Source organism: Camelus dromedarius, chromosome 22, assembly GCF_036321535.1.
Source record: "Camelus dromedarius isolate mCamDro1 chromosome 22, mCamDro1.pat, whole genome shotgun sequence".
NCBI classification, from domain to species: domain Eukaryota; kingdom Metazoa; phylum Chordata; class Mammalia; order Artiodactyla; family Camelidae; genus Camelus; species Camelus dromedarius.
Window position 1 is genome coordinate 17,772,598 of NC_087457.1, and position 26,045 is coordinate 17,798,642.

The 26,045-nt window shown below is 37.0% G+C and overlaps 1 protein-coding gene across 2 annotated transcripts in view; it reads left to right on the top strand.

The window, feature by feature from the left end:
* The window catches only part of GTF2E2 (general transcription factor IIE subunit 2), a 59,901-nt gene extending 36,762 nt beyond the window's left edge, over positions 1–23,139 (top strand). Inside the window, exons 6-8 of one of the 2 annotated variants that reach the window (XM_010987983.3) lie at positions 3,724–3,817; positions 21,279–21,394; positions 22,631–23,139. In XM_010987983.3, coding sequence (XP_010986285.1) covers positions 3,724–3,817; positions 21,279–21,394; positions 22,631–22,747 — 327 coding nt within the window. In that variant the 3' untranslated portion in view covers positions 22,748–23,139. Of the gene's footprint in view, positions 1–3,723; positions 3,818–21,178; positions 21,395–22,630 lie in introns of those variants that run through there. The other variant, XM_031440177.2, reaches the window with a different exon arrangement.
* The last annotated feature ends 2,906 nt before the right edge of the window (positions 23,140–26,045 follow it).

A 26,045-nucleotide genomic window follows, 5' to 3' on the forward strand; every position in this document is an offset into this window, starting at 1 on the left:
ACTGATTCTTCCAATCCATGAACATGGAATATCTTTCCTCTTTTTGTGCCATCTTCAATTCCTTTTATCATTGTCTTACAGTTTTAAGTGTAGAGATCTTTTACCTCCTTGGTTAAATTTATTCCTAGGTATTTTATTCTTGATGCAGTTGTGTATGGGATTGTTTTCTTAATTTCTCTTTCTAATAGCTTGTTATTAGTACATAGAAACACAGTGGAGTTTTGTATATTGATTTTGCGTCTTGCAACTTCCTGAATTTATTATTAGTTCTAACAGTTTTTTTGTGGAATCTTCAGGGGTTTTTTTAGGTATGTCGTCTGCAAATAGTGACAGTTTTACTTCTTCCTTTCCTATTTGGATGACTTTTATTTCTGTTTCTTGCCCAATTGTTCTGGCTAGGACTTCAATCCTATGTTGAATAAAAGCGATGAGAATGGGAATCCTTGTCTTGTTCTTGATCTTAGAGGAAATGCTTTCAGCTTTTCACTGTTGAGTTTTTTGTTAGCTGTGGGCTTGTCATATATGGCCTTTATTATGTTTAGGTATGTTTCCTTGGGACCCACGTTGCAGAGAGCTTTAATCATAGTGGATGTTGAATTTTGTCAAATGCTTTTTCTGCATTAGTTGAGATGATCATATGATTTTTATTCTTCATTTTGTTAATGTGGTTTATCACATTGATTTCCTCATATGTTGAACCATCCTTACATGCCTGGAATAAATCCCACTTGATCATGATGTATGATTCTTTTAATATATTGTTGAATTTGATTTGCTAATATTTTGTTGAGGATTTTTGCATTTATGTTCATCAGGAAAGGGATGTTGGCCTGCAGTTTTCTTTCTTTGTAGCTTCCTTGTCTGATTTTGGTAGCAGAGTAATGTTGGCTTTGTAAAAATAAGTTTGACAAATCTCTTCTTCTGTTTTTTTGGGAAGAGTTTGAGATGAATTGGTATTCTTATTTGAATGTTTGGTAGAATTCACCAGTGAAGCTGTCAGGTTCCGGACTTTTTCATCGGGGAAAGTTTTTGATGACTTATTCACTTTATATTAGTAGTTGATACGTTCAGAATTTCTGCTTCTTCATGTCAGTCTTTATAAAAGCCTTTGTATGTTTCTGGAAATTTATCCTTTTCTTGTAGGTTGTCCAGGTTGTTGGCATTTGTTCATAGTAGTCTCTTATGATCTTTTGTATTTCTGTGGTAATCATTTGAATGCCTCCTGTTTGATTTCATTTCAATTTATTTGAGTCTTATGTAGTTTTTTCTTGGTTAGTCAAGCTAAATGTTTGTCAATTTTATTTGTCTTTTCAAAAATCATCTCTTAGTTTCATTGATCTTCCCTGTTGTCTGTTTAGTCTCTATTTAACTTTGTATGATACTCTTTAAATCTGTTGAGACTTATTTTGTGGCCTAATGTGTGGTCTGTCCTGGAAAATGTCCCCTGTGAATTTGAGAAGAATGTGTATACTGTTGTTGAGTAGATTGTTTTGAATAGGTTTGTCAGATTTAGTTGGTTTATTGTGTTAAGACTGTTGAACTTCTTGCATGTTTATATTCATATCTTTCATCAAATTTGGGAAGTTTTAAGACATTTTTTCTTCTGTCTTGTTCTATCCTTTATTAAAAATGGGGTATTAAAGTATCCAACTGTCCAACTATTATTGTAGAATGAATTCTTCAGTTCTGTCAGGTTTTGCTTCATATATTTTGCTGGTCTGTCTTTAGATGTTATGTAAATGTTCATAATTGTTGTATCTTCTTGCTGTGATGAATCTTTTATTAATATATAATACTGCTTTTGTCTTGTAACTTTGATTTATACTCTATTTTGTCTCATATTAGTATAGCTACCCCTACTCTCTTTTGTTTATTGTTTGCATGGAGTTTTGTTTTTTGTTTTTTTTTTTTCCTGTCCTTTTGCTTTCAATCTGTGTCTTTGAATTTAAAATGAGTCTGTTGTAGGTAACATGTAGTTGGGTTATCTGTTTTTATCCATTTTTCCAGTTTCTGTCTTTTGTTTGAGAGTTTATTTGCTTTTAAAAGTAATTACTGATAAGCAGGGATTTCTGTCATTTTTGCTATTTGTTTTCTATGTGTCATAACTTTTTGTGCTTCATTTCTTGCATTAGTATTTTTTTTGTGTTTAGTTGATTTTTTTAGTATTGAAATAAAAAAATTCCTTTTTTATTTCTTTGTGTATATTCTATAGCTATTATTTTTGTGGTTACCATCTGGATTATATTGAACATCCTAATGTTACAACATTCTAATTTGAAATTAAATCAGTTTAACTTTAATAACATGAAAACTCCACTTCTTTACAGCTCCATCCTGACCCCTTTTGGTTGTTGATGTCTTAAAATTACATCTTATGCATTGTGTGCTCCAAAACATGAACTAATAATTCTTTTAAATCCAATAGTTTCTTAAAGTATGTAGAAGAGAAAATTTGGAGTTAGAAAACAAGTTATGATAATACTAGTTTTTAGACTAATAATTGCTTTACATAATGTATGTCTTAAGTCATGTAGAAAATGATATGTGAGTTAGAAACTGTTACTCCAGGATTACTAACTTTCATAATTGTTCACATATTTACCTTTATTGAGATCTTTATTTCTTCATAACTACTTTGGGTTACTGTCTGGTGTTCTTTCATTTTACCCTGCAGGACTCTCTTGAGCCTTTCTTACAGGGCAGATCTAGTGGTGATGAATTCCCTCAGCTTTTTTTTTTTTTTTTTAATCTGGGAATTAATTTCTCTTAATTAATTAATTTTTGGGTCTTAATTTCTCTTCCACTTGTGAAGAATAGATTTGTTGGATATAGGATTGTTGGTAGACAGTTTTCTTTCTTTTAGCACTTTGAATATATTGGTCCACTACCTTGTGGCCTGTGGATTTTCTGATGAGGAATCTGTTTTTAATTTTATTGAGCATCCCTTCCTTGTGTATGATGGTTTGCTTTTTTCTCACTGCTTTCAAGATTTTCTCTTTGTCTTTTGAAAGTTTGTTTATAATATTCTACTATCAGGCTTTTTGCATTCTTGTCCTTATTCATTAGTAACAGTGAAATATCTTAGATCAGTTTCCTTGTCATTGTTATGTGTATTAGAAAATGAAGAATTCTGTATTTAGCTCAGTGAAAGCTACAAGACAGCAAAGATTACTCAAGATTTTTATATCTTTTTGAGAGAGGGTGTAGTTCTTTGGGCAGTACAATAAGAAAACTGAAGGATGACTATCTCACAGTTGCACACTTTTAGGTGATTTTGATTATCCTTCCATTTTCTTATTTTAGCTTTTCAAAGCATAATTGGAAATAATTGATGGGTAATGATGAGTAAGTAGCAAAACACTTCAGGGCAAAGGAAAGGTAAGAACACTGAGATCCCACGGTTATTCTTAGATCAGTAAAAGGGTCCAATAGACCCAAATTGTAATTGCAGCATAGATTTATTAATTTTTTAAATAGAATAAAATTCAATTTTCTTTTAGTACTTCAGAAGACCTCTAAGAATAAAAGTCTCAAAGTATCAATAGTTAAAACTATTCAGAACTGCCCAAGAAAGAAACTCAAGAATTAAAATTGGGTCTAGTGGACCTTAATGTTATACTGAGAGTTAAAGAAAATGGGAGTCCTTTGCTTTGAAAGAAAGAAATTTTTTTTCCTTGGGTGATGTAATTTTAGTTAACTGAAGCATTTTTCTTTATCTTTAAGGCATTAGGGGACCAGATACTGTTTGTAAACCGTCCTGATAAGAAGAAAATTCTTTTCTTCAATGATAAGAGCTGTCAGTTCTCCGTGGATGAAGGTGAGCCTTTTTGTATAGATGCTTTATTTAGTTTGCAGACATGATACAAATTTAGGGTGACAGAATTTGTAATATTTATAATACAATTATAACTTAAATTTTATAATAGTGCTTTTTTTGCGTATTACCTTAGAACAGAGTTAGTAACTCATATCTAAAATTGTTTCTCAGAATGCAATTTGAAATATGTAGTTTGAAATATTTTATGTTAATTGTACTTGGAGTAATGGTGTAGCAGTTCATGATTTCTTATGCTTACAGCCTAGCTGTACCAAACAGGAGTTTGTTTATTCCTTTTATTTTACAAATACTACTTCCTTTCTTGATATGAAAGTTTGATACAGGATGGAAAAAAGAATCAACTTTTTTGGAGACTGATATGCTCTTAAATAAGTTACGAATTTTTTGACTATCAAATTGGATAAGAAAGGAGATTAATTTTTTCTTTCTGGCAGTTGTAGAGTTGGATGCTAAGCTATATGTTGTCTTGTAAGTGTGTGACATCAGTATTTTAGATTTACTTTAAAATATTTCAGTAATATTTTCATGTAAAATAGTAAATAAATGTTTATGAGTCATGAGAAATTTCTATACAAATTCTCATTTAAGCAAATATGATCTTTTACTCTAAATTTGTATTAATTTTGAAGTTTTGTTACAAGAATTGATCATTTTAATTAAAAAATTTAAAAAGTAATACAAAGTCACAGCAAAATACTCTAACAATATATGAGGACATAGAGTACAATAGCAGTATTAGACTCCAAACAGTGAAACTACTGCTATGCCAGCCTGCTAGTCATACTGACTCTTTTTTTATGGCATTATATAAGAGGGATTCTTTTGAATGAATAATTTTGTATAAGAAATGCATTTACAAATCTTGCCCCTGTAGTAGCTCATACCTGTCTTGATTATGATTCGTAATTTGTACATAACCCTAAGTTTTTCTTTTATATGTTTATCTGGTTGTAGATACTCAGGCTTGTGGTGCTTATGGTTTAGTCAACCTGAAGTTACTTAGATGACTATGACTTGTAAAAAATAGAATGTTGTATTTTTGTGAAAATCCTCATCAAGAGTACTTTGTTATCTAGTTGATTCTCAATAAATGTTAATTAAATGAAAATTTGCAAAGTATTCTGGCTCTTCTATAATGCCATTTCTAATAAGTAAGCTTGCTGCATATAAACAAGATAGTAGTCAGCTTCTTCTGTGTGTTGTATTGATAGGTGCTCATTTCAGGAAGATTTGGCTTAGCAATTTTTAGTATTCCTTGAGTCTCTTACGCTTGGAATTTTGCTGTTATGTAAACTTTTGTAATCGTCAAATTGATTTCTTCCTTTTAAAAACTCGTATGAATGGACTTGAACTTTAAAATCCTGAGTTTAAACAAAGAAACAACAGATTCTTTATTCTTAGGCATAGTTAATCCATTTGAAGAAAATTTTCACAGTATTAAAAACCTTATCAGAAGTATCACATGTCCAAATAGTGAGGAAGATCTTACAGTAAGAAAAGTAGATATGCTTTTCCTTTCTCTAGTTCCAGTCCCTTTCTTTTATGGCAAGTAACCTACCTGGTTTTATTTTAGGTTCTTCTGATGGTTTTTCCCATCTTGCTAAATAACTTGCTTATACTGTTATTTCTTGATTTTTTAACTTGAAACATTGTCTAATGCTTATTCTTTGTCATCTCTCTGGTTCTAACACCTGTCTCTCTTTTCTACTTCCCAATATAGTATATCACTAGTTTTAGTTTCTCTTCCATTTATCTTGGGCACCTTCAGCAAATGACAGGCTTTCTCAATGGGACATTTTAGTATTAAGCCTGCTCTCTTGATGGCAGCCTGGTGCAGCATATCTTCTGGAAGTTGATGCTTACCTTGAGGCAGGTGTTTGAAAGTAAAGAGATGGTAGAAGCTCTGTAACAGCAGCATGAAACTAGGATTTCTTGGTAGTGTTTCATTGGAGAAATTTTAGGAGCACAGTTTGATTTAGCCGTGACCGTCACACTGGACCTGTACTAATAAGCATTGCTGTTTTCTGTCCCTTGTGTGTGCTTTCTGTGGATACTCTTGTTTTACCTTTTGCTCAGTCTTTTCCTATCTGTGTATCTTTTACCTAGAGTTCTGTTCCTTAGTATTACCCCCGTTTTCATTTGCCATTTTATATGGCCTTTATTGGCTTAACCTCTTCCCATCTCCTCATAACTTGGCCTTACAGGACAAAATGAGGATTTTTACTTTTTTCCCTTCAAATTATGAAAGTAATCCTATATGCTTGTTAGTAAAGTTTCACACATCCAGAAATAAGTTCTGTGAATAGCTGAATGTTTATTTTTCTGGTTTACTTTCTCTGTACTACGGATACTCTGTAAATAGCTGTTTAGTATTCCATTTTATACGTGTACCTGATGAATGAACTTTTAAACATTCAACAGTGCCTCAGGAAATATCCTTACATATACCTTACATAGAGGATATGTGTGTATCTATTTTTTAATACATATAAATCAGGAAGATACTGGGAAGGTAAACAGTAAGTCATTTTTGCATCTTTTAAGATCTTTATTGCTGTTGTGAAATACATTACTAGCTTTCCCAATATTGAACTATCCTTATACTCCTAAAATAACCCTTCTTTGGTTTATGCATTTCTGCATTCTTTTTACTGGTGTATGTAAGGATTTTTGCTTCAGGGTGGTCAGGTTTCTTTTTTGTGTGCCTTTCAGGGTTTGGTATAGTGTAATGCTGGATTCATTAGAAGAGAAATAGTCTTTCCTCCCTTCCTGCCTTCCCTTTCTGTCCTTCCTTACTTTTCTTTAGGAGTATATTGGATTTCTCAAAGATTTGAAAGCATACACCCATGAATGTATCTGGCTTATTTTTTGACAACATTCTTTTTTTCTTTTCTTTCTTTCTTTTTCTTTTTCTTTCTCTCTTGTGTGTGTGTGTGTGTGTGTATTGACAGCATTCTTAATGTCTTCTTTGGTTATGTCCTTCTCTAAGTTTTCTGTCTTGTGGGTCAATTTTAGTAATTTATATTTTCCTACAGAATCACCCATTTTAAATTCTCAAATTTAATAGCATATACTTTTACAGAGTATGGCCCAAGAACTTGTCTGATTTTTTTTTCTCTCTGTTATTTTCCCTTTTATTGCTAACTTTTTCTATATGGGCTTTCTTCCTTATTTCTTTGTTATGCTGGTTTATCTGTTTGGTTTGGTTTATCAGTTTAATTTTTGTTGTTGAGTTTTTGTTTTAAAAGAAACTTAGATCACCCAGGTACTAGTTTTTTTGACTACTTGATCTGAGCAGTGACTGAGCAAATATTAATAACTCCTGTTACTTTTATATTTTTGTTAATTTTGCCAGTAGTTACTGCTTTATAGATTTTTGTACAGGTTTTGGTTTATAAGTGTTCTTAACCATCATGGTCATAGTTTAAGTATTGTATCCATAATCATTCAGTATCCCTCTTAGTTGTAATGAATATTGTTTTATTTGAGGTCCAACTTTATCTCCTATTATTATCTAATAATCCCTTGTGGGGTTTTTTTTGATATATTTTTGCCCTTTCTCTCACTTTATACCTGTATTCTTTTATTTTAGTTTGAACTTTCTGAATCAGCTCTGAGTGTCATTTTGTATTTACTGTCTTTATTATCTAATGTAGTCTCCTCATTATTTATTTGGAATTTGTATCATTTATTTCTGGCTCATGTATATATAAAGTGGTTCTCTTTATATCTTTTAAGTAATTTGCTTAAACCTATAGGTATTAGTTTATCAACTTCATTCTTTTACTCTTGAGTTGATATTTTCTGAGATTTTTGTTACCATCTATAATCATTTATTCATGAGTCCATTTATTCAGCAGATATTTACGGATCTCCTGTTGCTTGCCCTCGTCATTTTGCTAATGTAGGGGATACTGTAGTGAGCAGCATAGGGTGGTTTCTGCCTTCATAGAGCTTAAATTCCAACGGGGAAAATAGGTGATATACAAAATTAAAAATGATTGCAGATTGTATCAAATGCTAGGAAAGAGGTAAATGAGGATGTGCTTAGCTCGTGGGTTGTGGGAAGAGTGGAGCTCAGAGATCTCTGTGAAAAAGGTGGAGAGGGAGGTAGAGCCAGCCTTGTAAAGTGTCAGAACTGTGGCCATGGGGGCAGTTGTCAGGGGAGGGAGAGGGTTTTCAGGGAGAGAATAGCAAAGGCTGGGGGAGAGACTGATCTTTTTGGTAAGCTAGTGGTTTTTTAATTGTTTAACCAAATTCAGTGGACAGTTTTTATAACAAATACTTTGTAACATCTTCTTTGCCCTTGTAAAAATAAAATTCATAAATAATGTAATTTACCTATACACAGAATTTCTTAAGTCAGTATAATACCCAAACTGTGAAATAAAGAGAAATGAAATTGATTTATATTTAAAAAATGTATTTCAACACTCATAATTATTCAAGCACATTTATACATACTAGAATATAAATGGAATAGCTGTTTACATTTATATGTAGAATTACCATTGAAGGTGATAGCTACAGATGAACTAATAAAGGTATGATTCATTGGCAGCTTATGTACCGTACTTGGTATTTTCCTTAGGTGATAAAGAGTTCGTGGGAAAGTTCTAAAAATTATGAAGTGTAACTTTTCTGTGATTTACAAAGGTTAATCATATTGTATTCATACACATTATACATTGTATATTAATCATACTATATTCATATACATTATGTGTTGTATATTACTAGAAAATCAAATGTGTATTAATACTTTGCTTATATATGTAAAACAAAATTGGGTTCTAGGCTCAATTTGTTATAAATTGGTGTTTTTCATTAATCTGTAATTTTCAGGGAAGATGGCTGGGAGAAAGCAAGGTTTTTCAGCCTTGGCAGTATTGACATTTGGAGCTAGATAATTTGTTTGGTGTCATGGTTGTCACTATGCATTGTGGGTGATCAGCAGCGTCCCTGGCTGTTTTAGGTGCCAGGAGCATATCTTCCCCCACAGTGTGACAACCAAAAATGTGTTCAGACATTGCCCAGGTTGAGAATTATGTTAAAGGTAGTTTATGTTTATAAAACAAATATTAAGGCACATTCTCTTCAAGCTTCTTTTCATAAGTTCTTTCATTCAGCACATTCAGTGATGTAAGACACAGCAAAGTAAGTAAGGTTTCTGTCCTTGAGTCCAGGCTAAGGGAGAAATGACATGGGTTCACATGTGGTACAGAATCATACAGCGTGTCATTGTGATGTTCATACGGTGCTGTAGAGACACCGGGGGTCATAGTTACTCACAGGAACTTCAGGGGTGAGACACTGTTCTTTTGGTTGAAAGTGTTGGTATTGCATAAATCACTAATTTATAAAACTGAGATTTTTTTGGTTAATGATGTAAATTATGTGTGTTTTCAGAGAAGACCTGTTGAAAATTGATGCATATCTTAACATTTGTCTTCCTCACTATCCGTCTCTTTTTTTTGTGTTTTCTCAAAATTTTTTGTCTCAATTGTGCTGATGAAGATTTTTGTTTTAGCCCACTAGGTGGCACTCTTAGCATAGAGAGGAAATCCTGAGCAGTAAGCAAGCTTTCAGTCACACTGAAGATTTACCCTTCATTCTATCTGTAATAGAAGCCAGCGTCCTAAACTGAGATATAGCATAAGTAAGGAGAGAGTCCATTGTGTTGTAAATTAAAAAATGAAATAGGTAAGTGAACACAGAGTATTTGGATCTAGGTGTGTGTTTTACTTCACATAGGCATTTATTTCCTTAAATCAGGATCTTACTCATGTAGGGGCAGTACAAATGCAGTGGTCAAGAGGATGGTCTGAGTAGTCAGCTGTAGGTTTAAATCTCGTCTCTGCTCCTTACTAGCTTAGGCAAGATACATAACCCCTCTCTGTTTGAGATTCTTCATGTATAAAATAGGACTAATGGTGTCTGCACTTCAGTGGACCCTGTGAAGATTAAACGAGTTAATGTAAATAAAAATGCTTAGGGCTTAGAACCTGGCACACAGTAAAAATAATAGTAACAGCAAGGTTAGCAATTAGTAGTAGTCTTAAAAATATAAAGTAGTACCAAAATACTAGATGTTTTAAGCTTACTCATCAGGATGCCTTACTTAGCTGATTATTGACTCACTGACTCTGTAGTTTTGAAGTTGGTTAGACAGATAGCAAAGAAGCAGACTCAATTCCAAAATTGGAGGCACTTATCTTTTGCAGTCAAATATTAGCTGGTGTTCCTAGTAAGAAGTCCAATGACAATCTGACTTTCCCCCATTGCTGGCAGCTTGTTCTTTTCTGCCTGGAAGCTTAAATGATTTCAACTTTATCCTTAGAATCCAGGACTTCTCCCAGTAGCTACTCCCCCTGGGGCTCTAATGCTGTTTTAGGTCATTCTTTTTATAATAGCTATATGGTATTCCATATATGGACGTACTTTAAAACAGTTTATCTGAGGCCCCACAGAGAGAAATGTAGTTTGTGTTTTGTTTTGTTTTGCCGTATGCTATTATAAATAATGCTTAGTTCTTACACATGAGTAGATGTGCACTTGCCTGATTATCTCCTTATTCTAGTTTTCTTGAAGTGTAATTGGTAGGTCAGAATACAAGGATACTTGAAAAAATTTCAGCGCCCTGTCTAATGCCCACCATAAAGTTTGCAGCAGTTTTTTGGGGACCAGTTTACCCCTTCACAGCAGTATATGAGAAGGTACCCATTTCATTACCCTCACTGCTAGGTGCTAGGTGCTCTTAGTTGACTTTGCCATCCTCACAGAAAATAAAGGTTATCTTGATTTTAACTTGTATTTTCTTGCAATGATTTTGTAAAATTAAAACCAGTATGTTTCTCTTTATACCTCTGTTAGCTGAGCATTTTCTGTCCCTGCATACATTAAAAAGTAATTATATTTGGGATCCTATGAGATCCTGTCTCTAAAATGAGGCCCTGCCTTGCAGTGTTCATCTAAGTATTTATTCAGCTGTACTACATTGACATAGTAGATGTATTTAAATACTGCAATAGCATTCAGCTAGGGAAAGGCAAGGATTAAAGTAGAAATGTTTTATTAGGGGAAAAAAAAGACATTTTATTCAGGTATCTTCCTCTGAATATAGCTCAAGTGATGTTTCTTTTAGCAAAAGGAAATAAATTTTGTTTTATTGTACTTTCATTTCCATTATACCATGACAATGTACAGTGTTGTCTATTCTTGGTGGTGGTATATAACATACAGACTGAGTTGCCAGACCGTTGCCCGTGATTGTGTCATAAGTGGCCTGAAGTGCGTAGACTCTGAATGTATCAGGTACAAAGTGAAACTAGTTTTAGTCTTCAAGGAACTGAAATTTTATAATGCTCATAACGTAGAGGCTTGGTTAAAAAAACAACAATGAAATTCACCACTGATTAAAAGGTATTTTTATTGTATGTATTTTTTTCTCCTTACCTTTTTGTTATGCACAGAGAAGTACACAGTTTAGTTGCTACACGGTTTTATCATGTAACACTTATTCTAAACAAATGAATACAATTTTAACAAGTTGATAGAATTTAACAAATTCGTGTTGAAAATGTTAGAAGTATTCTTTCCTGTGTGACATACTTCCTTCAACAGCTGTGGTTAATTTAACACATAAAAATTCCTGTTACGGTATACATTTTTAAACAATTTTGTGTGCTTTCTTGGAATCAGATGCTTTTTATCGCTGATGTGAGTTTGACCTGAAGCTGTTGTCTCATATGTACCTTCTGTGAGCAGAGCTGGTCATGTGAATCACATGGTTCTTAAAGTTTGGATAAAAAGTAGATAGTTGGGGGCTTCTAGCTTTCACTTAGAATGGAGAAAGCTGGAGAAAGCACTGTTCCCACCCTTACTGCTACTGCAGCAACAAACCCCAGCCCACTGCAGACCCCGTCAGAGGGCTGAGTTTGCAGGGCGACCATCCAACCTGAAATCGAGGAAAAGACAGGTACCTCCAAGAAGAGATGGCATGCAAACCTGTTCACCTGGGACAGAGAACATGAATAGCACTCAGAAGAATTCGATTAAAATGTTTGATGACCTGCTAAAGGCCTAGTGTGGACTAGCAAGAAAATACGGGGCCGCTGGGGCGGCAGATGCCCACTTGCAGCCTCTTCCTCCCTGGGCGTTTACAGGAGGCTCGGCCCGGGGTGCTGCCCTCGCCGGGAGGGTCTGCAGGAGGACAGCATAGGTGCTTCGGGAAAGACCCGAGCCCTGTCTGGCTCCTCCCTTCCCTGTCTGCTGTGAGATTAAACTGCTGCGGGAAGAGAAGAGAAAACCCTCTACCCCAGGGGAAGGGACAAGAGTGTGCGCTGGGCCAGAGCTTTAGCAGAGGGGGCAAGGCAGCAGCGCTGAGGACCAGGGTGCTTGTCTGAGGCCAAGCCTTCATCAGAATATCGGAGAACCCCCACCCCATACCAGGCTAACGGATGTTGGGTAGCAGGTGACAGTGGAATTCCGTAAGAACACAGAGGTCAGCTGACCGTCCGAGGTGTTGCATAAATTGAAGACCTAAAACTGCAGGTGGAGCAGAGAAAAACCCCTCTGGCAAAGGAGTCTCTACCCTAAACACAAGGGCTGGCTAGAGGAACTGGGAGCCTGTGGGGCATTACGAGTAACCACAGCAGCAGCAAATCCCCAACCAAGTCCATGTTCTGACAATAGAAGACCTCTGACTCCTCACACGAAAGGCCTGGCAGAAGGAAAGGTGTGCCCGTATCGAGGCACAGAAACTATTTCCCTCAGTCTCTGCAGTCCTACAGAGGATATCCTGCTTTCAAAAAAATTATGAGGCTTAAAAAGAAGCAAAGAAAAGAAAGCAGGGCATTTTTGAGACAAGGGAATGGACGGAACCAGCCTCTTTAGGACACAGATACTGGAACTGTCAGACATAGAATTTAAAATTACTCTGGTTAATATATTAAGGCTTCTAGTAGAAAAGGCAGTCATGTATGATCAGGTAGGATATTTCAGCAGAGAGATAGACGTAAGAAAATCAAATGAAAATTCTAGAAATGAAAAGCATGGTAGCAGAGACAAAGAATGCCTTCAGTAAGCTTATCAGTCAACTTGACATCACCAAGGAAACACCTGTAAACTCGAAGATAGGCCAGTACAGATTGTCAAACTGAAATGCAGAGAGAAAAATGTGGAAAAAAACCCCCAAAACAACAGAGCCTCCGTTAGCTGTGGGATAATATCAAATGATCTGAACGTAAAATCTCAGGAGAAGAGAAAGAGAATGGGTCAGAAGAAATAAAGGCCAAATATTTTCCAAAGTTAGTGATAGACACCAAAACAAAGACCCAGGAAGCTCAGAGAACATGAGGTAAGATGACCCCCCCAAACAAATCGCAGGAAAGCACCTGGACGCATCCCATTCCAACTGCTGAAAACTGGAAACGAAGAGAAGGTACTGAAGGTCGTCAGAGGAAAAGAGTTACAGCAGAATTCTCCTTTGAACCTGTACAAACCAAAACACAGTGCAGTAGCATCTTTAAAGTGCTAAAAGGGAAAAAGTTTCCAGCCCAGAATTCTGTACCCAGGAAAAGTAATCTTTAAAAAATGAAAGAGAAACACTCTCTCAGAGGAGTATTCTCTCAGTATCACAGAAGCTGAGAGAATTCATTGTCATCAGACCTTGCATCACCAGAAGTGCTAAGTTAGTTCTTCAGGCAGAAGGGATGTGATACTAGACATAAACTTGGATCAGTACAAGTAAGTGTGCTGTAAATGGAACAGATGAAAGTAAACTATAAAATTTATGTTTGTCTAGTTAAAATTTACATGTGAACTTGTATAACTTACTTGAAACTCGGCCCTGGTTAATTAAAGCTGTGTATTGTAAACCCTAGGGCAACCACTAAAACCATTAAAAAGAAAAAGTAACTATGGTTAACAATACTATATTGTACATTTGAAAGCTGCTGAGAGTAGGTCTTAAAAGTTCTCATCACAAGAAAAAAACTTAGAACTGTGTGAGGCCATGTATGTTAAATAACTAAACTTACTGATGTAATCATTTCCAGTATATACATATATCAAATCATTATGTTGCATATGTAAAGCTAATACAATGTTATATGTCAGTTACATATATCTGAATAAGTAAAAGTGTAAATAATGAGACAATGGAGATAAAATGGTATCATAAAAATGTGGTTAATCCAAATGAACACAGAAAAGGAAAAAAGGAGTAAATGGAAGAAATGCAAGATGATAGATTTTACTCTGACCATATTAATAATTATGTTAAATGTAAATCATCTAAACATACTAATTAATTCAGATTTTCATCTGTCTAAACATATAAAATCATCTAACATACTTTTTCATTGTAAAAATCATCTAAACATACTAAACTGAGGAAGATGTAAATTGTCTCAACATAGTAATGAAGGCAGATTTTCAGATTGGGTACAGAAGCAAGGCCCCAGTATGTTCTGTCTATAAGAAACTCATAAAGGCACAGGTTTAAAGTAAAAGAATATAAAATGATATCCCATACAAACACTGGTCAAAGGAAAGCTGCAATATTACTATCAAAGTAGACTTCAGAGCAGAGCAGCTTACCAAGGATTAAGAGGAACATTGCATAATGATAAAGGGTTCAGTTCTCTAAGAATATATTAACAGTCCTAAATACGTACATATCTAACACCAGAGCTTTAAAATACTTGGGTTAAAAATACATAACTAAAAGGAGAAATAGGTAAACCTACAATTAAGATTGAAGTTCACAGCACTCCTCTCTCTCTTACCGACTGAAGAAATAAATGGAAAATTAGTGAGGATATAGAAGTCTTAAACAACACTGTCAACCAATTTGACCTCATTGGCTTGTAAAACTTGACTACCAACAGCAGAATGCACATGTTTTCCAGTGCATGTGAAGTATTCACCAAGACACGTGGTGTTCCAGGCCACAAAACCTTAATGAACTTAAAAGACTTGAAAGCATACAAAGGATGTGCTTGGATCATAATGGAATTAGACTAGAAGTCAGATATATTTGGAAGCTCTCCAAAAATATTAGGAAATTAAATAACACGCAAATAACTCATGATTCAAGGAGGAAATCACAAGGGAAGTAAAAAATGTTGAGTTAAATGAAAGTGAAAGCACAACAAATCCGAATTCATGGGATGTGGCTACAGCAGTGCTTAAAGGGAAATAGAGCACTAAATGCTTACATTAAAAAACAGTATTACATTATGGATATACCGCATTTTATTTATCCATTCATCAGTTGATGGACATTTGAGTTGTTTCTACATTTTGGCTATTACGAATAATGCTGCTATGAAATTCATGTCCAAGTTTTTGTGTGGACATAATTTTTCATTTCTCTTAAGTATATACTTAGAGTGGAGTTGCTGAATCATGTGGTAATTCTGATGGCTACCTTTTTGAGCAGTTGCCACACTGCTTTGTAAAGTGGCCGCATCATTTTACATTCCCACCAGCAATTATGAGGGTTCCGGTTTCTGCACATCCTTGCCAGCCAGCGCTTATTTAAGTTGTCCTACTGGGTATGAAATGGTTATCTCATTGTGATTTTGACTTGCATTTCTCTAATGATGAGCATTGTAGCATCTTTTCATGTTTTAATGGCCATTTTTATATTGTCTTTTGAGAAATGTCTAAGTTCTTTGCCATTTTAAAAATTGTGTTTTTTTAATTACAGAATTTTTTAAAGATTTCTTTATTCTGGATACAAGTCTCTTAAGAGATTTATGCTTTGTGAATATTTTCATCCATTCTGTGAGTTGTCTTTTCACTTTATTGATAGTTTCCTTTGAGATGCAAAAGCTTTTAATTTTGATGAAGTACAATTTATTTTGTCTTCTGTTGCTTGTGCTTTTGGTGTCATGTCTAAGAAACCATTCCCTAATGCAACAACACAAAGATTTATTCCTGTTTTTTCTTTGAAGAGTCACCATTTTAGCTCTTACATTTAAGTCTTTGATCGTTTTGAATTAATCTTTCCATACAGTGTGAGGTGTGGGTCCAGTGTCATTCTTTGGAAAGTTAAATATTTATTACTATATTGTAATATGTATGACTGGATGACCAGCCATCCCACTCTTAGGTTTTTACCCAAGTTCATTCAAAATCCATGTGCACGTTGGCTTTTACTCATTATTTCCAAAAACTGGAAACAACTCAGGTATCTTTTAACTGTCCCTTCATTGCCCCCAAGTGTGGTACATCCTTCCAATGGAATATGACTTCCCAATAAAAAGGAACAGATGTGTCACACTTATTGAAGCAAGATTCAAAAGGCTATATATTGTGTTATTTATACTACATGTTTATGATACTCTGGGAAACGAAACTGTAGGAACAGATTAATAGATCAGTAGTTGGAGGGGCTGCTGGTGAGGGAGGGGCTGACTGTGAAGCAGCAGAGGCGTGGTTTTTACCGTCATGGTATTGTTCTGTATTGTGACTGTGTTCACATGATGATGCATTTGTTAAAACCTTAGGAACTGTACACTAAAATGTGCAAATTTTACTTCTAAATTATATCTTAATACAATAAAGTGAAAACTTTAAAAGGTAATTACTCAGAAGTATATTTCCTGTTGAGGATAGTGTGTCTTCTGTTGCAAAGCAGTTTTCAGAGAGTTACCCCAAGGTTTCTCTTCCTTACCCTTTGTACTGGTGTCACTTTACCTTGAGTAAAAAGTGCCATTGCTCAGGGTCACATCTTAGCAGGATCACTGAGCACAGCAAATAGCACCCAATTGTTTTCCTCCTTCCCAGCCACAGTCTCCTGGCTTCTGCCCAGTTGCACTGCCACACTGATTTTGGCAAACCATCCCTGTTCTTTCTAGGTGTCCAGTGTGTACCACTGTTCTGGTGACAGAATCCTCAACAAATATTTGTTGGAGTGCTGAGAATGAAATGTCAGGTGTCTGTCTAATCTTACCTGCTTAAATTATACTTTTTAAAGACGAAAAGTCTGAAGCCATGGGTATTACTTTCCTATTGCTGCTGTAACAAATTACCACAAACTTAGTGGCTTAAAACAACACAAAGTTATTAATTTACTTTCTGTTCTGGAGGCTAGAAGTCTAAAATGGGTCTTAGGTCTGCATTCCTTCTGGAGGCTCTCAGGGAGAATTCGTTTTCTTGCCTTTTCCAACTTCTAGAGGCTGCCCGCATTTCTGGCTCATGGCCTTGCATCACTGTGCAGCCTGCGTCTTTCATCACATCTTCTCTGGCTCTGGCTCTCCTGCCTCTCTCTTTCCCTGATAAGGACCCTGTGATTACACTGGGCCCATCGGGGTAGTCCAGGATAATCTCCTCATCTCAAGATTTTTAATCACATCTTCAAAGTCCCTTTTGCCGTACAAGGTAATATAATTGTAGGTTCTGAGGGGTAAGCCTTTGGGGAGCTATTTTTCTGTCTTATCACACAAGAGGCATTATTTGGGTAGTATCTGAAATTTCGGATTACTACTTTAGGGGATGAGGTAAATTGAGAAATGTTTGTATTTCTGGAGGTGCAAAATGGGTAACACTTGTGAAGGAAAGAGAAGGCATCCTAATAACAAGTAGAGGAAAACGCAGAAAGATGTGGTGTGTGCTGTTTGAGTTTGCCTTTTCTTCTTTAATGGCAGAGGTGTGCCTTGAGTCTAATGTTCTTAGAGCACCGTGGTCTAATGTGGATGTAAGAAAAAGCAGTACGTGTTTTAATTGCTAGTAAGTATGATCCTTCTTATTCTCAGGTTGTCATGTATGTATTTAAAAATAATGCTAGTAATATACAGACACCTCTGATACAAAATTTCTTGTCAAGAATTTTATAGGGCAAAATGGAAACTCTCGAAGCAAACCTTATTTTTTCTCTTTGGGGATATGCATTGGTGTGTATTTTTTTCAGATTTTTCCAGTGCATTTAACGTGTGTACTTTTTCTGTGTGTGAGAAATTTTTAGGATTTCGGTTTTTTTTCTATTTTATGTAAATGAGATCACTCTATCTTAGCTAATCCTTTTCTTAGGTGTTTTATACTGCTTTCCTTTACGGCGTTAGGACTCAGAAGGGAGATGATAGATGTTGGAAGATGATGGTAACTGGCGGGGAGGGCTAGTGCTTTTTCTTTTCTAAGCATTATGCTCGGTGCTTTATGTATTTTAACGCATTCAACCCCCACAGCTCTGTGAGACAGCTTAATTATCATCATCCCTATTTTACAGATCAGGAAACTGAGGCAGAGAGGTTAAGTGACTTGCCCCATGTTACACAGTTAGAAACTGGGGCCCTGGGCTCACAGCCAGGCCAGCTGGCTCTACGGTCCATGCTGTTCTGCTGACCTTGCATTTCACAGGAAGGCTCTGGGTGCAGCCAAATGTGAACGGGTTACTTGGGATTTTAAGCAAAGCCTTATCGATGAGTTTACTTATTTTCTTTCCTTCTCTGGCATACTTTCTGTTACAGGTTTCATTCTTAGCTCAAGTGGGATGGAATTCTCTTCAGGTGAAAGGGTCAAATCTGAGTTTTTAAATTCTAGTCTGTTTTCTTTTGTTAAAAGACAGCAGATTTTTAAAACAGTTCCTGTTTTATCTACCATTATAATTTAGAGCGTGCCAAACTTTCATGATACTTGGAGATACTCTCTCTTAACAAATTATCTGTCTTTAAATTTTATGTACCCTAATCATTTATTATTTTCAAAAAAAAAAAAAAGTTATTTTCATGGAAAAAGAAGACAGAATGATTAGGTCTCAGTTTCTAAATACCATTCTCCAATAAAATGAGTCAGGACTCCTTGGCAAAATGGTTGATTCCAAGTTTGGGGAAATGCAAGATGAGCTTGGAACATGTTTTGGACCAGAAGTTAAGAGTGTGCTCAAAAAACCCAAAAACAGGCAACAAAAAGGAGAAGCAAGTCAAAAAGACACAGGAACAATTTGAAGGGACTTAATGACCAAAGCCAGGATATTTGAACAGTGAAATAATGATTGTAATGGATTATAATTCATGAAATAAAATAAGTATCCATGAAGCCATAGTAAATTAAATAAACAATTGAATAGATAAATTGGAGCAAGAACAGTCTTCCTTACAGTTCTGACCCATACTTATGAAAGGAATGATGGAAATAATATGCCATTAGGCAAACCCACAATTAATAAAATTGTTGTAGGCAAGAGCCATCAATGGATGCTAAAATTAGTGACCTGAAGTATGCTGAGAAGCAGGATATTTGCATAATCTCAGTAGATCTCCCTACAGGATGCTTAGTAATTATAAAAGGAAAAAGAATAGCTTAATGGAGAAATCTGACAGACTCCACCTTAACCAATGGTTAGCTTAACAGCCCCAGTAATAAGACATAGGACCGGCATGTACCCTTGATGTTGGGCACCGAGAAGCAAGCACGGTGTCATTTCGGTGATATTCTTACCCAGAATCCAGAACCTCAATTTAATCACGAGGAAATGTCAGACAACCCCTTGGGGCCCTTGTTTAAAATAACTGACCAAAACTCTTCAAAAGTGACATGGCCCTGGGAGACAAGGCGGGACTGGGCACACTTAGAGACTGGAGCAAGGAGATCCAGTGCAGAATCCAGAGTGGGACCCTGGACCGGGATGAGGACGTTGGTGCTAATAGTGGTGAAGTTGGAATGGAATAAGGTGTGTGGACTTGTTAATAGGCTTGTATCAATGTAAATCAGTTTCAGTAATCTTACTAAGATTATATATGGTGTTAACATGAGGAGAAGCTGGGTAAAGGGTATGCAGGAATTCTTTGTACTAATTTTGCAACTTTTCTGATGATGTAAAATTATTTTAAAATAAAAAAATTTTGTTTCTTTTAAATGGAGGTACTGGGGATTGAACCCGGCACCTTCTCCATGCTAAGCATCTGATTTACCACTGAGCCATATCTACCCCCCAAAAAGTTTTAAAAATGTGAAAAGAAAACAAATACTCTGTGGTGCCCAGACTATAGCATTTCATACGTTCAGTGGTCAAATTGGTGAGGATGTACTAGGTTCAGTTCCACTGTAGTAGGAAACTTAGGAAAATAGAATTCCCTGCTCAGGGAACTTACAGCCATTCAAGAGGCTGAGAAACTCATGCAAATAATTGTCACCTGTTGACTAATGTCTGTAATGTATGCAGGTGATAGTTCAGGGGGCACATAGGAGAAGGAGGCCTCTACTGTGTCTGTAACTTAAAAAATTTAGAGATGTTGGAGATTTGTGCCCTGATTGAATTCTTTGTAGTAGATGTCATTTTTTGCAGCTGGTCACCATCAACAAAAAGCTTTTCAGCGTGTGGCAGACAACAGGTTTCCTAAGTATCACCAGAGTCCCAGCTGTTAGGGCATCATTTGCTTCATGTAGTATGTACTGAAACTAGAAAGGAGGAAAGAAGAAAAGTGAAGAGAACAGTCGGGTCCAGCACAGTACTGTGTGCCTGCTCTACTTACAGCTTGTGAACGGACCGAGCCGACAGGGGGCGCTGCCTTGATTAGTCCTCTGGGACCCTGTGTGGGAAGGGGGCTTGCGTGGGAGGCCTGTGTGAGCAGGAGGCCCGGCCGACAGCCTCAGAGCACTCAGGGACCTTTCCCCTCTTCTGTCATCCAGAGGATATAGGTCTTACGATTTGCCATCAGAAGAAATTTTTTTGTGTTGGAAAGTAGATGTTAATAATGAGGTAAAACCTGCTTATTTGAATCTGTCTTTCGGGACAAAATTTAAGATGCAAATGAGTTTCATTCTGGACGTGTCCCAATTGTGATCTCTTTTGGTTGCAAAAATAGTGATGTAGCAGAGGGGCCAGGGGTCTGTGAGAACAAGATATAGGCTGGCTGGAAAGCCTTTTCCCTTTGTTATCCAGACAGCATTACTGTCTCAGCTTCCTTCCTCTGACTTTTATGATCTCTTAGTCACCCATCCCGATTTTTTTGGTTTCAAAAGGCTCTTGTGGAAATAAACTGTTCTAATTCCTCACTCCCATATAAAGCTTTAGTTCCTCATCTCCTTATGTGTTGTTTTCACCCACAGGGGAGGAAGTGGGGTATACTGAGCTCACGGGAGATGAGCAGGAATTTGAACTATTTCATTGGAGAGAACTGATTTTTGCAATGAAAGAAGAGTGTCAACTGCCTTTTTTCCCAGGAAAGCAGCGAGGCCTCAGTCACATGGCCCTTCATTTATAGACTCTAAAAATAGAGTAGTGCTGATCTGGTCTGTAATGATGCAGTTTGTGTTCCCAGGCCCTTCTGCTACTCAGTGTCCAGCATTTGAATGTTCTTGTTTTCCTTTGTTTTTATAATGAAATCTCAGATGTGCTAATTTAGACCGGAAGAGATAATACTGAAGCCTGATGTCCATCACTGAGATGCTGTAGCTTGTGAACGCCTATTGTACTGTCTTGTTGGCACAGAGTTTCAGAAACTGTGGAGGAGTGTCACCGTGGATTCAATAGATGAGGAGAAAATTGAAGAATATCTGAAGCGACAGGGTATTTCTTCCATGCAGGAATCTGGACCAAAGAAAGTGGTATGTAATCTTTAGAAAAAATGTAGTCCTCGCTTTGAACTGTTGCCTGCTTCCTCTGAAGCTCTCTAAAGAGCAGGTCGGTAGTTTTCCCTCCCAGTTTTTTTCCAGTGCCCTAATTCCATGACCTTGGTCAGATGCAATCCAGAGCATGTCTGGTTTATTGAGGGCCAGTGGATCTCTCTGCCCTCTGGTGCTGCTCCAGATATGTGAGAGCCTCTCCCGTCACCCCTAGCCCCTGCCCAGGCAGTGCCTGTTCTTAGGCTCCAGCCATGTGAACTTTTTCTGGTGCCCATGTCTGCTCCATCAGACGTGGCCTTTCTGGTCTTAATCATTCCCCACTCCCACTTGCCATGAGCCTTGTGGTCTTGGTGCCTGGCTTTGCCTCAGCCCTCATCACATTGAATTGTCCTTGACTTTCAGATCCTTTAGGAACCAGGTGGAATTTTTATAGCCCCAAATCTTGCACAGAGGAGAGATTTGTAAGCGAATGAAGACTTGTGAATTGTCTCGTACCAGCGAATCCGCTCTCTAGTCCAGGGCTGGAGCCAGGATGAGGGATGCTTCACTAGCACCCTGGGCTCTCGCTGCCGCCTCCTCTTGTCCACCAGCGTGCCTTGCAGCTTGTCTGCTTTGTGACTGTGTGTTGTTAAGTAATTTTTAGGACTCCTTAAAAGGGAAAATTTATTGCCAGTGATCTCCATGAATTAGTGTGATTGCAGTACTTTATGGTTTCCTATCATTGTTTAGTTTGTTGATTTTTTAATCATGTGATGTTAATATTTCAAGTATGCAGTAAGGAAAAGAATACTTAACAAATCTTTCTACGTCCATCTGTGTCCCAATTTTGTCATACCTCTGTATTTTGCTGTATTTTCTTCAGGTCTTTTTTTTTTTTTTTTTAGTTGGTAATGATGGATATATTTTTAAATTCGAGATGAAAAACAAAAGAGCTTTACTGCCTCTCTTTTAATCCACTTAGTGCCTAGAATAGTCATGGTAAGTTTTTGTGCCAGTGCGTTTATTCCAGGTGGAGGTGTGCACTTCATCGTAACGGGAAACACTGGTTCTTGTTCGCAGTTGGGGAGTGTCCTGGTGTGTGTGAGGCTGGGCTGCCGAACAGAAAAAAGGTCACAAACCCTGCATCTCGCTGCTGCTGGTTTCTGAGGCATCTTGTGCAAATCCCCCCCCATTACCGCTCTGAGTGGCTGCTGTTTCTGTTTTTACCTTTTCCTATAGGCCCCTATTCAGAGAAGGAAAAAGCCTGCCTCACAGAAGAAGCGACGGTTTAAGACTCACAATGAGCACTTGGCTGGGGTGCTGAAGGACTACTCTGACATCACTCCTGGCAAGTAGTGAACAGTTTGGTCCAAGAGCAAAGAGTTACAAAGTCAAGATCTTTCTTGATGCTGGGATCTGAAGACTGACTGTCTTCCTATTCCGCTTCTTGGGACCGAGGAGGGAGCAGTTCAGTTTACAGAACAAGTGAAAATTACCAACTCGAAGCTTATTTTAATTAATGGGCTAATGAGAAATGTGATGTTCCTTGTTAACCCCGTTAATTCTTGGGGGAAGGCGCTTAGCATGGCATGCAGGTGTCTTTGCTATTTATCTCTACTTCTAAGTGGTTCCCCGTCCCATTTTTCCTTTTATTACTTTAGAACAAATTTGCTGATAGTCTTGAATGCAATATTTGTTTATTCCAAAAGAATGTATTTATAATAAAATCATTGTCGACGGAGCTCTAAGATGTCAGTGAACTCAGGTCACTTCTTTTCCATTCTTGGCAATGGCGGGCGGCAGCTCTGATCTGACCTCCGCAGGGTGCACGTTGGGAATGTTGGTGAAGACTGGTCTGTGCTGTGTTATGAGTGTGTGGATTTCACAACTGGAACCCAGATTAGCAAGTGAGGCGACAAAGGTACACTACATGTGACTTTCACTGCTTTCTTTTAAAAGGATGAATCTTGGATTTACTGTCTTGGATTTCACAAGTTTTGGTCTCATGCCGTCTCCAGCAAGGACGGATGGATTCCACTTGCCAACCTGAACATCAGCACTACTGTCCCAGCTCTGGTGGGGTTTGGCCCTGGGGTTATTCTGGTGGAGAGACTCCTCCTGTCTCTCCATCACTGGCCAAGCTCAGGAGAGCCATTCTCAAACATGTGGGTTCTTAAGTAGTGGTGACTTTTGGGGGAAATCAGTGGTCATTCCAGTGTTCTTTGGTAAACTGCACATTTTCCTTACCTGTGTGTTTTATGGTCTGGGTGGCCCTTTGGGTTGATTGTTATGGCCCTCATATCACAGATTCAAACTGTAGAGGAATATAAAACAAAGTTCAGTGTTCTCAAAAAAGGTGTGTTGATAACCCAAAGCTGTAAGTCCTTTGTATGTAAGGAGCCTTTTTTTCTGTTTTAGTTTTTATCCTTTCTGTATGCTTTTCATCCATTTTCAGTGCCATCTTATTTCAGTGTCACCTCATTCTTTCTTAACATCCAAGCCCCAAAATATGAGACAAGAAGATGTAAAACTAAGGCTCCCCAGGATAATTTAGAAAATGGGAAACTCAACCTATCTTGCTTTGTAGAGGATTTTTACTACTAAGGAAGAGCTTTAATTTCTTACGGCATAAACTAGTTTTCCTGTTTAAAAAAAAATCTGGAGCTAGCTTATCTCCAAGTATGCCTGCCTTTTGTGGTCTATACGTATCATCCGTCCCCCTCCTCTGATTTTATTGAGATAATAATTGACATACAGCACTGTGTAAGTTTAGTATGTACAACGTAGTGATCTGACTTACATTTATCATGAAGTGATTACCACAGTTTGTTTAGTCTACATCAGTCATCTCATATGGATACCAAAAAAAGTTTTTTCTTTGTGATGAGAACTCTTAGGATTTCCTTTCACAACTCTCACACGTATCATACAGCAGTGCTAACGGTAGTCATCGTGTTGTACATTATATCCCTAGTTCTTACTTATAACTGTAAGTTTATAACTTTTGACCACCTTTATCCAATTTCCCCTCACCCCGGCCCACAAATCTAATCTTTTTCTGTGAGCTTTTTTTTTTTTTTTTAAGATTCCAGATATAAGTGAGATCATGTGATATTTGTCTTTCTCTGCGTGACTTACTCACTTAGCATAATACCCTCAAGGTCCATCCATGTTGTCACGAATGGCAGGATTTCCTCCATTTTTATGGTCAAATAAGATTCTGTTGTGTGTATGTATGTATGTATATGTGTGTATCCATTTCACCCATCAGTGAATGCTTAGGGTAATACTAGCCTTATAAAATGAGTTTGGGAATGTTTCCTCTTCGATTTTTTTGGAAGTTTGAGAAGGATCGGCATCAATTCTGTAAATGCTTGGTGAAGTTCACCTATGAAGCCATCTGGACCTGGGCTTTTCTTCCTTGAAAGATTTTTGGTTACTGACTCAGTTTCCTTACTGGTAAGTAGTCTTTTTAGATTTTCTATTTCTTCCTAATTTGGTATTGGTAGGTTGTCTCCAAGAATGTTTCCATTTCTTTTAGGTTGTCTGGTTTGTTGGTGTGTAGTTGTTTGTAGTAGCCGCTTATGATTCTTTGTGTGTCCCTTGTAGTGTCTCCCTTTTCATTCAATTTTATTGATTTGGATGCTCTCTTTTCCTTGGTTAGTGTAGCTAGAGGTTTATCCATTTGGTTTATCTTTTCAAGAAACAATCTCTTAGGTCGGTTACAATCTTTTCTGTTTTCTGTTCTGTTTATTTCTGCTCTAATCTTTGTTGTTTCCTTCCTTCTGTTAACTTTGGGCTCAGTTTGTTCTTCAAATTTGTCTAGTTCCTTAAGGTGTAGAGTTAGATTGCTTACTTAAAATCTTGCTAGTTTATTAATGTAGGTGTTTATTGCCGTGAATATCCTTCTTAGAACTGCTTTTGCTGCATCCCGTAAGTTTTGGTTATGTTGTGCTTCCATTTTAGTTTGTTTCAAGATACTTTGAAGTTTCTCCTTAAATTTCATCTTTGATCCATTGGTTGTTCAGGAGAGCATTGTTTAATTTCCATGTGTCTGTGAATTTTCCAGTTTTCCTCTTTTTATTGATTTCTGGCTTCATACCACTTTGGTTAGAGAGGATACTTGGTATGATTTCAGTCTTTTTGAATTTGCTAAGACATTTTCTGTGGCCTAATGTATGGTCTCTCCTAGAGTATGTTCAGTGTATGCAGATGCCTGTTCTGCTGTTGTGTGAAGTGTTCTGTGCAGTTGGCCCTTGAAGGACATGGGGTTTAGGGGGGCCGAACCCCCATACAGTCAAAATTTTGCATTTAACTTTACAGTTGGCCCTGGTATCTGGTTCTGCATCTGTGGATTCAACCAAGCACAGATTGTGTAGGGCTCTAATATGTATTTATTTGAAAAAAATCCACATGTAAGTGTACCTGCACAATTCAGGAGTTGGCTTTGTGTCTGCTGGGTCCGTTTGCTCTGTAGTGTTGTTCAGACCTTCTGCTTCCTTACTGATCTCTGTCTGGATGGTCTGTCCGTTGTAGAGAGTGGGATATTGAAGTCCCTGATTGTTAGTTTAGTGCTGTTTATTTCTCCTTTTAGCTCTGTTAGTTTTTTCTTCATTATTTGGGCACGCTGATGTTGGGTGCATAAATATTTATA